Source organism: Orbicella faveolata, unplaced genomic scaffold (assembly GCF_042242905.1).
Source record: "Orbicella faveolata isolate gen_17 unplaced genomic scaffold, um_ofav_v1 contig_36, whole genome shotgun sequence".
NCBI classification, from domain to species: Eukaryota; Metazoa; Cnidaria; class Anthozoa; order Scleractinia; family Merulinidae; genus Orbicella; species Orbicella faveolata.
The window spans coordinates 16,833,734-16,846,931 of record NW_028301565.1 but is presented as its reverse complement, the minus strand read 5'-3'; the positions used below and the strand labels follow the sequence as shown (position 1 = coordinate 16,846,931).

Here is a 13,198-nt window from a genome sequence, read left to right as displayed (position 1 = left end):
CTTCAGCTGATGTGAGGGCCGTTTTAATCTGTTCGAAGGCTCTCTGCTGGGGGTCTGTCCACAGCCATGTGGTGTCTTTGCATAACAACTGACACAGGGGTTCGCTCATTTCGGCTAGTCGGGGAATGAATCTCCCCAAATGGTTCACCATCCCCATAAAACGTTGCAGGTCCTTCACATTTTGGGGAGGTGGAAATTCTGATATGGCTTTCGTCTTCATTGGGTCTGCATGTATTCCCTGTTCATCAATAATGGAGCCTAGGAATTTCACAGGGGTCTTGAAAAACTTGCATTTCTCAATGTTGAGGGTTATGCCAGCCTCTTGTAGACAATGCAATGTAGCTCTAACACGTCTGTCATGTTCTTCTTGATCAGCTCCATGGACTAGAATGTCATCCATTTGGCAAATTACGCCCTCTACATCTTTAAGGATTTCGGACATCGTACGCTGGAAAATCTCTGGCGCAGAGCTTATGCTGAACGGAAGGCGGTTGAAGCAGTAGCGGCCAAATGGTGTTACAAATGTAGTCAGCAGTTTTGACTCTTCATCAAGGGGAAGCTACCAAAACCCACTATTTGTATTGAGTTTGATGAAGAAGCGACCTTTTCCCAGTTTGGCAAGACTCTCATCGATTGATGGCATTGGATGGATTTCTCGCTGGACCGCCTTGTTTAACTGGGTTAGATCTACACAGAGTCGGACATTGCCATTAGGTTTGGGGACTGGGACGAGACCAGAGCACCAAGTAGTTGGTACTGTTACTGGTGAGATGACTCCTTGTTGAAGCATAGAGTCTAATTCTTGTTTGACCTTTGGCAATAGTGGATAAGGGATTTTCCTTGGCGTGCAATTGTAATGTGGTTTTGCGTCAGGTTGCAGCGTTATGCAGACTTCAGTCTTCACCTTTCCCAGGCCACTGAACAGTGAGGGGAATTCGGTTTCGAAATCAGCATTTTATGGAGTGACTTCACCAATCTCGTCATCTGCACGAGTGATTAGCCCCGATGCAACACAGGCTTTTCTGCTTAGCAGTGGACATGTCTGGTCTGGTATGACATAGACTGGTTCAGTAACTTTTCTCTGGCGGTATGAGAGGTTAGCTTGAAACATGCCAACGACTGGGATTTGAGTATTTCCAGGGCCTTGTAAGGTTTGTTTCGGTTTGGCAAACTTCCGATCTTTCAGCCACGAGGTATGTGCACCAATGACTGTGACTGCGGCACCAGTATCCAGCTTGAAGCGAGTACTGTGGCCATTAATCCTGAGTTGGGCGGTCCAACCCCCCCCCCCCCTGTGGTTTGAACTTCTCCAAGAAATAGAATCTCATCTCCCTCTTCCTGCTCTTCATTGTCTTCGAGCTCGTATACTTTCTTTGTTGGGGAGGCAGGGCTGCGACAAACATTTTGAAAATGTCCCTCTTTTTTTCACATTTGTTACAGGTTGCATCTTTAGCTGGGCAAACTTGGCACTGGTGTCTTTCGCGACCACACCATCCACAACTTTGGGCAGGTTTGGGAGTTTCTTTGTGCGGAAGTTTTTTATTTCCAGACTTCCTGAGTTAATAAATTTAACTGAAGCTGGTTTGTTGTCCCCACAGACAAGATCACGGTTTTGTGCTCTAGATTCTGCCTGACGACTCATTTGAATGGCTTGTGCGAGTGTAAGAGAAGCTTTTGATTGAAGTTGATCGGAAAGTGAATCATCAAGTACCCCCACTACAATTCGGTCTCAAATTAAGCTATCCTTTAACACACCATAGTCACAACTATCTGCTAATCTGTATAGATCCTGGATGAATGTGCCAACTGATTCTTCCGCTATTTGAGACCTTTTGTTAAGACACGCTCTCCCCACGATTACGTTTCGCCGTTCAGCAAAATGGTCATTTAATGATTTCTTGATCTTCTCATAGGAGACAGTTCCTTTGTCTAATTGAAGCGTTTGAAGAATATCGTCGGCACTGTCGCCCATTGCATAAAGGAGAGTACTGACCTGTTCCCGTTTGTGGTTTATTGTTGAGCCCTTATGCTACTCTGTACCCGTCGAATCGGCGAAGCCACTTTGGCCATGTGTCTGCTGCTTGTGGGCTGTTTGCCTCTTCAAACTTTCTGGGGAGAGGAATTTGTGTGGTCATTTGGGCCTGATTAATCGCTTCCAACACTGATGAACTAGATTCATCGCCTCCTGGCATTGTTTAGCGTTGAGTGTCTCCAGCTACGCTGCCACCATGTAATATTTAGGCTTTCAAGCAAGGATTTATTCCGCATACAAGACATACAATTCAAGAAGTGAACAAGATGGTGGATCACGAAAAGCACATGGAACCAAGACGCAACGGGGTCTTATAACTAGAAAACCGGAGGTCTGATGTAATGAACAACTAATCCAACACATTGCAGAAATGTTTTAGGGAGGGGAGGCATCTTTCTGGTCAAGTGGAAATAACACTAGGCGAGTGGATTTTGAGAGTCACTTGCCCGAATGGCAAGTGCTGTCAAAATTTAATTTCCAACACTGTAAATCTACTAGTCGCTCAAAACTTTATTTAAATCCTCTTCACAGACACCTTGAAAAAACGCAAAGAAGCAGCAGTCATTTCATTAACAAGCGCACACTGCTAGGCCACTCACTATCCATAACAGAATAGATAGTGGGTAGCATAGTCAGTCAGCGAACGGCAATTGTAATAGCATGCTAGTAGATTTATATTAAAACTTGATAGAGACACAGAGAGCACGTTTCTATTTCTTTTAGAAAATTCTGCGACAAAAAAAGAAAACAACTTGTTTACTTTGATTCTCAAAATGTAAATTCTCTTTGCTTGCGCCATCATAACATGATTGGCTTGTGCTAGTTCTGTGTTTCTATCAAATTACAGAAACACAATAACAAATCAGTGTGCTTTTTTTTCTTTTGGGCTGTTTTCTAACAAAATATAAGAAATTGTCTTTTTACATTACTGAACTCAAAGAGCATTTTTGGAGGACTTGTGGGTGTGTTCTTTTAGTGGCAAACCATTAATGAAACTGAACTACTTACATGTAATAATAGAGCTGTAACTGGGATGGGACATATTAAAAAGTAGTGAAAAACGTTCTCTGGTTAAAAAAATGAAAACATAAGTTTTCCATTCCAAACATAAGCTTTCCATTCATTCCACATATTTCCATTCGCACGCTAACATTTTCATTCATTTAAGGCTATAGACTGATAGTCGAGAGCTCATGCTTTAATCTTTTTGACCAGGGAATGTTTTTCACTACTTTTTAAATACTTGCATGTAATTGAACAAACTTTATTTTGCCATGTTGACAGAGCAAGCAGCGTCTTGGTGATTGACCTTGGACACCTGAAGATTACTAGTGACCCAGAGCAGGAAAGGATTGTGTCCACCAAGGTACCTCATTTTTTGTTATTTTTGTAGACTACAGTATTATGCAAAAGTATCAAGAGCAAATTTTGTCGAATTTGGAGGGGAAAGTGGTGGAAAAAAGCAAATTTGCGAAGGAAACAGAACCTCGATGAATTGTCTATGAATTGAGTATGACATCTTTGAAACATCAAGTAAGTAGTAAGTAGCATGAAAAGTTGTTGACGTTTTGGTGAGCATGTACTTTAACCAGAGTTTTAGAGAGGCAGGTTTAACGCGTGAGCAGTAAGGGTTTGATGTCATGTCTTTTGCTGTACTTCACACAGTCTTTTATCACCAAGTCTTGTAAATGTGCATGATGAAATTGCTCAGGAAAAGCTAACAAAAGGCCAGCGAGTTCGTGCATAGTCACCAAAAATGCTGCAATAGTCCTTGTAGCTCAAACACAATTTATGTTCTTTGCTTTATAATGATTGAAGTAAAACATTACAAGATTGAATTAATGAATGGAACTCCTGTTGGTCTGAACTCATAGTACAAGATACGAAGTAACTGAATTTCAGCAATCCAAGCCTTGTGTTCTCTCCTGTGTTCTCAACCCTTCTTAGGACCTTAGCATGGAGGATTTGGAATCAAAGTGTTATGACAAGTTTGATTTTAGACTTGAACACCTTCAGATTCTCATTGCAAGAGCAGGTAACAGTGGCTTTTTTTACTTTTTAAAGGAAGACGTGTTTTGATTGTTTTAAATTACTTAGATCTTCTACAAAGTTTGCATTTTTTCAGATCCTATAACAGGAATCTCATCTACTCTTGGTTGAGCAGAAAATGCGTAAATGAAGGAATTTATCACTGAATTCCAGTATGATAGCTTGGCTGTTTTAGAAAGAGTGTGTTGTTTGAGTAATTGAGTTACATTGAAATTTATCTGTTTAGGTGAAGACTGGCAAACTGCAAGGAAGGATATCAAATCCAAGATGCATATTCTTGATCCCATGGGATTTGATGTGAAGCTTCAGAAGGCATTAAATCCTGATGATATAAGACTTGCACAGTAAGATTGAGTTGTTTTTGCTGTGCGGTTTTTCAGTTAGAGGGTGGCTGGGTCCTTCTTAATCCACTTTTTCAGTTTAAACACAGGGTTCATACGGGTCCTGGAAAACCTGGAAAGTCCTGGAATTTTATTGTGGCATTTTCCAGGACTGGAAAGTCCTGGAAAAGGGCTACTGGTCCTGGAAAGTTCTGGAAATCTGTTAAACTCAAGTAAAAAAACATGAAATGTATGACAGACAGTAAGGAGAATCAACATTAGGATAATGGGAGTGAAAGGGTTAATGTGAATTTTAGAGTCCTGGAAAAATCAATCTGAGTCCTGGAAAAGTCCTGGAAATTTGTTTCTGAAAAAGGATACGAGCCCTGTAAACACAGTCAGATCTGTAATTACCATGCATTCTGTAGATTAATAATCTTTCCTTGTGTAGGATATTTTATTTAGACAAACTGATAAGTTGAATGCTCTTTCAATGCAGTTGGTTTACCTGCAGTTTTAAAATAACACTGTCTATCTTAACTATACTGCAGTTATCGATGTAGCTGTAAGCAGGAATCTTGTGTTGAGTTAATTATTTTATAACATGGAGTCTTGCGCTGGAAGATATTTACTGTGTACTAAATAACTTCTAACAGGATCAAAGTTTCTGGAAGTCTTCCTTCTGTCAAAGTTCATGTGTCTGATGAGAAGCTCCATCAAGTTATCCAGGTAGGGTGATAATATTATAACATTAAGTCTTGCTTACTACTTACAGATATACTGAAGTTGGTCTACTTGTCTAGTTGTTTCCCTTATAGTGCTTATCAAATAATGTTATATTAGAGCAAATGAGATTGCCTTTCATACCATTCATACCAGAACAAATGTTTTCTCTCTTATACATAGTTATTTATGCATGCAGGTTAATCAAAGAAATACATGGGAATAATAAATACAACTCAACTTATTGTTGACTGGAAAAATGCCAAGCTACATCAGAGAGGAACTGACGCCAAAACCATACCCGCCTCTGATGTGGCCCGTGGGGTGGAAGGAGTGGGACTACAATACAGGGAACAATGAACTGAAAACTGACATAGCACATTAGTGTCTTGCGCACAGCACAGTCAATGATGGACTTTGTATTATAATGCCATTGGATAGAATCCAAAACCTCACATTTATCATTATTTGTATCTGACCGTATTCACAAAAGCATGCCCACAGACAGCTCAAAGAGAGTCCCAGAGGCCATAAGTGCTCTGACCACTCCCTGGCCAGGAGATTTGCCCGTCACGCATGGACGTGGCTTGGGCCTATCCAGCAGGGTGCTATGCCAACACAGTACCCTCAAACAAGGTTCAACAAGTGAGCAAAGTGCCTGACAACACAGTCAATATCAAGGTTATTTGGTACTGAAAACTCCAAGTCTAGCTAAGTGAAGTTGTCAGTAAAGGACACCCTCCCCTCCCCCCAGCTTTTGACAGCTGGATGCCAGCAATGTTGAAGCAATGTCGCTATATGATGTATCTCCTTTGATCTTGTTACACAACATATAATCTTGTACTACCCAAATTTAATCTCTTCGGGAGTATGAAAATGAGCTATGAATTACACCATGACTTGTTTTAAGGACGTTTGTGCGAAAATTTTCCAGTCAATAGATTTTTTTTAACTTTTACTGTGGTCAGATAATGAGTTACTTGTGTCAGAAATGCAATTAGCGTGAACGTCCTTAAGGCTAGATATGAAGTTCAGACAACTGCTATGGGGGTATGGCGGTTTTCCTGAACAAAGTTAATATCTTGGTTGTTTTTGTATGTAGCTTGCCACAAGCATCCCAATACCAGTAGTTGAAACAGGAGTGGATCAAACAGATGCCAAACCAGTGGTATGTTTGAAATGTTTTTGTAAAATTAAGTAGTTAAATGGTGACGTATGCAAACCTGTCCAAGGGGATAGGTGCCCCACTTCTTTTAGAGATGTTTTTGTATCATTGGACTGAAGAATCTCCAAGGAAAGGTGCATTTAATGGTGATCTTGACTGCATTGGTTACAGGCACAACTCAACATTATGACTAAAAGGACAACAATTGACGCCAAGGAGTTGTAGCCATTTTGAAAACTCAGGCTGACCTATGTAAGCTAGGCAAATAGGGAATATTCTAAAGAAACCAGTTATCACCCTACACGACGTTAAAACCTACATAGTAGAACTCATTTGATATTTAAAGGCTTTGTTTTAACGATAGATGTATATACAGTTAGCTTTATGATTAGAAAGGTTTGTGTGGTTTTAAAATTAACTGAAATCTACCTTTTTGCTGAAGTATTTTTATAGGAGAATGTCTTATTCCTCCTTTGGAGTGGGGAGTAATTGGTAAATAAGAGATAAATTATGTTTTACAGGATATTCCTGTTGATGATCGTCGATATGCAGCAGCTCATAGTGATGTAACAAGTTTTGGAGTTCTTCGATCTGATACCTCAGAAGACAAAGAGAAAGAGGAAGTAGAAGAGGAGATGTTCATGACCCCTCCTGAAACACTTTCAGGGTATGGATTCACTGTGGTAAAGTTATTTGACACTGAAATTGCCATTTGTTTGCCAAGTGAGGCAAAGAGGTCACTCTTTTCTCTGAATTAAAGGTATGAAACAGAGACTTGCTGAGAGACTCGCTGACCCTGTTAACCAGTCATTTGTGTAACCAGTCATTTGTGTAATAAAGAGATTTTCAAATTAAACCAAGCTGACTTCAGTCTTCCCATCCAGGATTTGCATGCAGTATGTTGTCATGCAGATGCAGTTGCTTGCATCCACTTTGATACACCTAAATTGCACATACATTGTGAGTCTTGCAAGGCTCTCATTTTAAGTCACTCATCCTCATCGTCCGGGCTGAGATATAAGGCCATCATATCATGAGTTCTCCACTTCTCGTCGTCCCTGGCGATCTTTTCGGCCTCTGCCCAGACCAAGCCGTTCTGCTGTCACAGTTCTTTGCCAAGTGGTAGTAAAGCTTATGTTTAGTTACCACTCTGTTTGACTGAGCTCTAATGTTGATGCAAGTCAGTCAACTTTATGTAACAGATAGTAGAGTGACATATCTCTTACATTAGGAAAACCAGACAGAAGGTAAAACTAATTGTGACAGATTGAAAACAGTTGACCGGTATGGCAGCACTTTCTACTACAGCTTTCTTTAAAATCAAGGACACAAATATGGCTTTGGTACATAAGGGGTTTTGCAACTACATGTATCGTGTTTGTACCTGAAAATGTTTGTTCATTTTTTTCATTTTTACTGTGATCTTTGTCTATTTGTTGTCCAGGGAGTTCAAGGTAGACAAAGCTAAACAAGTTGCAAAGGAGGCCATGGCAAAGCAAGTTAAAGTCTCACTTAAGTTTGCAATAGAAGAGGTAAGTGTCAAAACGTTCCCTGGCATTTAGTTACAGCAAGAATTTCCGACTTGAGAACGAAATGTATGAGAAATGCATATAATTTTGTGAAATAGTCATTCTCATTATATATGTATTTGAGCATGGAGGAAGTGAGGGTGTAGTGAAAGTAGCACAAGTATTCTAGTATCTAGAGGGTTTAGTTCTCTAAAAAGTACTTTGTAATTTCTCTGTGTGACAGAGACCTTAGAACCCCAGACATTATGTCTGCTAAAGAAGTTTTATGAAGTGTACGTCACTTTCTCTTCCACTTCTTGAGTTATGAAATATTAGTTATAGTACCTGTTTTTGAACCCAGACTTCCAGTAGAAAGGTTCATATCTACTCCACTTAGGAACTCACTAAGATGTTAGACCTACTAGTATTCTACCCCTTTGCAGGACCTTTGCATGAGAAATGCCCTATGATGACAACATTATTTTCAGGACTCATAAAAACTAAAATATACAAGAGTGGTAAAGGATGCTGAATTGTGTGATGAAGTCTATTAATGACACCTACTTTTGCCTGCCTGCTCTAATTGCATTACAGATTGCTGTTGATGTCGGCACTGTGGATAGCACAGGGAAAATAGCACCTTGCCTTGTACTGTCTATGAAGGGCTTGGGTACAAATGTCACTATGCACCCTTGGGACCTTACAGCAAGTGCATCGTTATCCTCTTTGGCTGTAGCAGAGATGACCTATGGAATTGAAGGAGCCCCTCTTTATCTTGTACAGACACCTGTTGGAGCAGAACTGCTGTCAGTCAAGTTTTTGAAGGTAGTAAATATAATTGTGGTAAGTGTTGTAGATGTACTGCCTGGAGAGTCAACTGTATCCTGGATTCCTTGCAAGTTGCAGTTAATAAAGTTTGGAATATCATGCTATTCTTTATGTTGGATACGTAGGACAAGTGAGTGAAGAATGTTGTGTGCTCGTCGTTTTGAGGATCAAGACAAAGGAAGGTGTAAATTGTAGGGTCACAATCCCCTGTGTGCTTTATAGAAGTTCGCTTTAGTTGTCCCATTTTCTATATTGCAGAGATTTAACAACAACAGCAACAACAACAGCAACAAAACTGGGAGCTATAAACCAACTGACTATCTATAACTTAAGTAAATGAAAAACTAATTTTTCTGCTTATATGACAGTTTTGCATGTATTTTTGGTTATGAAGTGCCAAGTGTGGACGAAGCAGACTAGTTAAACCACTTTTGCTTCAGTTATGTTTAGGTTCTTGGCCAGGGTTTTTGTCATATCACATGACTTTAACCTCCACAACTTTGACTTCATCACTTGCTTAAGTGATAACTAGTTAAGTAAGCAAAGTGATGGCTTGTGTCTTCACACCACTATGGAAGCACTAGAAAAGTTAATAGACCACTTGTTGACTTTGAAAGTTTTGTGTTCTCTTAACTTCTGTGCTCTCCATAGTTACGAGGAGCTTGTAAACTTGTTTTATGTATTTTTAACGTGGAATGTTTGCTTTATCTTGTGTGTTATAGGTTGAAAAAGATCATCCTGAATACAGCTCAACATTCAAGTCCACCCAGCAGTCTGTTGGTGTGGAATTCTCCTCATTACAAGTAAAACTGCATCAAGAAGCTTTGCTCAACATCATTGATCTTTCAACAAAGCTACTCCCTCCCAGGTGGAGTATTTTATATTTTTACAACCACACACTGTTTCCTTTTTTTCAGTGGCATGCCTGTAAACTAGCTAAGCTTAGTGCTTGTATAGCTAAGTGCATGACTACTATAAATAAGATTTACATTTACATTACCAACCTGAGGACTGTCAAATTCTTCATATGCCAGGAAATTCTATTTGGACATTGGCGCAGGAGTAGAATAGGGAGCCCCTTTAGTCCTAACCAATCAAATTGCAGTATTTTGATCACATGATTGAAATGGCGTCGAGAATGGAATGTGGAAATACAGCCTTCTGATTGGTTCATTTCAATCACGTGATCAAAATACTGCAATCTGATTGCATAGGTCCCAGATGTGCCCCCTATACTACTCTACTTACCTATTAGCCTCCAAGCAGTCATTTCAATTGTACCTTTTCTTTGTTCCTTCGTCAGTGAGGAGAGCCTACCTCTCCCTGGAGTGGTTGGTGACAGCACAAAGACAGAAGGAAAATATGGCTTTCAGGTATCTCAGGCCATTGTTCCAAAAGGGAAGAAGAAGAAAGACGACAAAGATGAAATACAGATTGAGGTAAAAGCCAAACTTGGACAAATTGGTGTTACAGTGACATCCGTTGATGGGGATTTGAGTCACGTTATTGTTGGGGGTGAGTGACTTACTCAGCAGACCTTTGGTATGACATTATTTTTTGCACAAACAACAGAAGTTTATTTATATTTTTTAAACATACTTTAATGTCATATATCAAACACGAAAGATCGTGATCCAAAAACCGAGAAGAGAGTTGAAACTACGACGCGTAGCGGAGTATTTCTGACGAACTTCGAGGTGTTTGGAAATGCGGTCAAACACTGTCTTGAGTGTTTGATTTATCTTCTCAATCGAAACTAAAACTATGGAGAAAACGTAGAAATAAAATCGCAAAAATCTATGCTAATTAAGATCAGATATCCAAACACCGTCACAGTCATGATTTTCTTTGTTTAAACTTGATGAATGACTAATGAGTCTGAGAAACATTGTTGAAACGTCTGTGGCAGGTAAAATTCCATCCAGAATTACTGAATAACTACATGTATGGTGAACCGATCTAGCTGAATGGCTGATATGATGAATTGAAGTAATGCCGGGTGATACATGTATGTTTAGCAACTAACACACACACAAACTTGTACATCATGCACTACTTATATTGCTTATATGAAAAGAAGGAATGAAAGAAAGATGGAATAGTATAGACAGCGATGTCTGGAATTGCAAAGTTAATAACAGTTTAAGAATTAATAGATTTTTGGAAGACACTGCATACCGTTTCAAGATTATGAAGAGTTGTTAATTTTTAAGTCTTACATTTCTTGTCTAATGCCATGACATTTTTTCACTTGTAAAGGGTTGTCAGCCAACTGTGTTGTCAGAGGCAGTAGAACAGAAGTTACAGCAAGGTGTGCATGAGGACGTCTTACAGTAAACAGTGTAAAACCTTGTCTCACAAAGTCACTGTAATAGTTCTTTTAATGTTACACGAGGCGATATTTAGACTAATTACACATCAGCTTTTAAATCTTCAACTGGCTGATGTATTGGCCGGGTGGCTAGAAGATCCGAGTTAAGAATGTCAGATATAACAACCCAGTGATTAAGTCAGCTTTGATTACTGCGTTGTCCTTGTCTTTACCTGGGTTTCTGGAATGCTTTCTGGAGTGCGTTTTTGTTTATTTGATTATTTCCTCCAAGGGTCAGGTGTTTTAAGTGTGGGTAATGCTTCCTCTAGAACAAAAAATCATTCTACGATCGTGTTGGTACTTTACATCAACAGCATCAATTAAAAGGATCAATTATTTTCTTTTTGTCTTACACTAAGTTGTGAAACATTGCTTCTTGTTGGCATCTTCTAATCATCTTTGCTTCATTTCAGTATGAAAAATTTGTCAGTGTTGGATACTACCCCTGGAGCTCTGTATTCAAAAATTGTGTCCATTGTGAACCAGGAAGTGTTTAGCCTTCAGGTGTGGGAAATATGCATAGTTATTATATGGCAAGGTAGTCTTTAGGTAAATCCGAGCATTGTGATTGTTTCTTTCTTGGTTGGGATTTTGCCAAACAGCCCGTTTCTATGGAAATGTTCACAAGCCGTGTATTTTTTGTTTTCGAAAGCTGGCAAATTCAGTTAACAAGCATGGCCCGAGTGCCATACAATAAACTACTTCCAAACCTAGGTTGCTCAATCTGTACTGTGGATTGTCGCTGTGCTTGGTCCGTACTGCCACGAGCTTGAGCCATTACTCCCCAGTGCGGCCCTCGCACTAGGTTAGTTAGGAGTTAATCCCTTTGCATGAAATTGACATCGCATTTGTTATTGGTCAAAGTCGAAAGAATGTTTTCTGCCGGCAGCAAGTACTATTTAAATGTGTGTTGAAAGATGATGAAAAGAAGTTGTTTTCAAATTGAGATAATATGAGATTTTCAATTTTATATTTATGTTACAATGTCTTGCTCTTTAAGTCTACCCAATGTTTATTTTTCACAGGTTGTTGTCTTCAATGAAGCAACTTCTGGTAGACACTTTAGGGACATGGAAGCTGTTGATGTGAAATTCCAGATGAGAATTGGATGTATTAGAGTTGTCTTCCTCAACAAATTTGTGATGAACCTTTTGGTAAGTGTCAGGGACTAAAAAGTTAAGACGAAATCCGATGGGAAATCGAGCAATTTCAGTTTTTAATGGACAAGAATCTTGTACCAGAATAACTTTAAGTATAGTACAGTCCTTTTTGGGTTTTCTAAAAGCTAAAGATATAAACAGTTGCCTGAAATAACACCAAAAACAATTTCTCCTGGGAATTCGAGAATATAAATTTCAAAGTTCAGAGAAATTGTCCGAACACAGGTAAAATTTCATCATCAGTTTCATTTCACCAGTACTTTCAAGTGTTTCATATCAACTTCAGAATTTGTTTTCAACATTTGGTGTTGTTAGAAATGATTTCTTTTGAGAAGATATTTATAACAGTCGCACAGAAGTTTGCAATACGATCTAAATAGTCTCGGTACAAAGTTTTTGTCCGTTTTTTACTCGAACTTCAGGTGGATTCCTTCCTAATTGTTTCAAATGTTACTTGCGGGAAAAAAGTGAGGATCATTTTACATTATGTTTTAGGTAACTCTTGTAAAAAAGGTTTCCTTTCTTTTCCTTTCTATAAGGCCTTTTTGAACAAGTTTCAACGGGCAAAGGATGCCATGGAGTATGCCAGAAAAAGTGCTGCTGAGTCAGCCACTGCAACAGTAAGTCACCAGATGCAAAGTCCTGTGGATAAGTTTCCTGGAAGATTTCAAAGTAACAGAACGTTTGTTTCCATTCTGTCCTTCCTTGTAGATTCAGAGTCTCCAAACTCAAAGCTCAAGAATAAGCTTGTCTGTGTCCATCCAGGCGCCCTTGATAGTCATTCCCGTCAGTTCAAATTCTCTTGATGCATTGGTTGCAAACCTTGGCCACCTCAGTGTGTCGAACACGTTCAATCTTGCGCATGATGGTGAAGATCCCAGTGGACGCGATGCTGTTGTAGTTGACAACATGGTTGTGGAGCTCAGTTCTGTGCAGTTGTCAAGGTTGAAATTTGAAACGTTTTAATTCTTAGTATGAAATAATGGACTGTATTTTGTTGGAAGGAAATCCACTTATGATGAGCATTAGGTTCTCAATTTGA

General features: G+C 39.3%; 1 protein-coding gene and 1 long non-coding RNA gene across 2 annotated transcripts in view; both read left to right on the top strand.

Moving 5' to 3' along the window:
• LOC110059448 (intermembrane lipid transfer protein VPS13A-like) overlaps window positions 1-13,198 on the top strand; it is a 74,962-nt gene that overhangs the window by 21,988 nt on the left and 39,776 nt on the right. The window contains exons 26-40 of the mRNA XM_089275116.1: window positions 3,317-3,398; window positions 3,980-4,067; window positions 4,308-4,425; window positions 5,058-5,130; window positions 6,227-6,292; window positions 6,811-6,956; window positions 7,734-7,821; window positions 8,392-8,622; window positions 9,348-9,493; window positions 9,929-10,140; window positions 10,885-10,936; window positions 11,410-11,500; window positions 12,022-12,150; window positions 12,696-12,776; window positions 12,868-13,100. Of these exons, the coding sequence (XP_089131242.1) occupies window positions 3,317-3,398; window positions 3,980-4,067; window positions 4,308-4,425; window positions 5,058-5,130; window positions 6,227-6,292; window positions 6,811-6,956; window positions 7,734-7,821; window positions 8,392-8,622; window positions 9,348-9,493; window positions 9,929-10,140; window positions 10,885-10,936; window positions 11,410-11,500; window positions 12,022-12,150; window positions 12,696-12,776; window positions 12,868-13,100 (1,836 nt within the window). The remainder of the gene's footprint in view (window positions 1-3,316; window positions 3,399-3,979; window positions 4,068-4,307; window positions 4,426-5,057; window positions 5,131-6,226; window positions 6,293-6,810; window positions 6,957-7,733; window positions 7,822-8,391; window positions 8,623-9,347; window positions 9,494-9,928; window positions 10,141-10,884; window positions 10,937-11,409; window positions 11,501-12,021; window positions 12,151-12,695; window positions 12,777-12,867; window positions 13,101-13,198) is intronic.
• LOC149102452 (uncharacterized) lies at window positions 4,445-4,776 on the top strand. The gene is made up of 2 exons (XR_016202503.1): window positions 4,445-4,541; window positions 4,684-4,776. It is a non-coding gene; the product is annotated as an uncharacterized LOC149102452 (long non-coding RNA).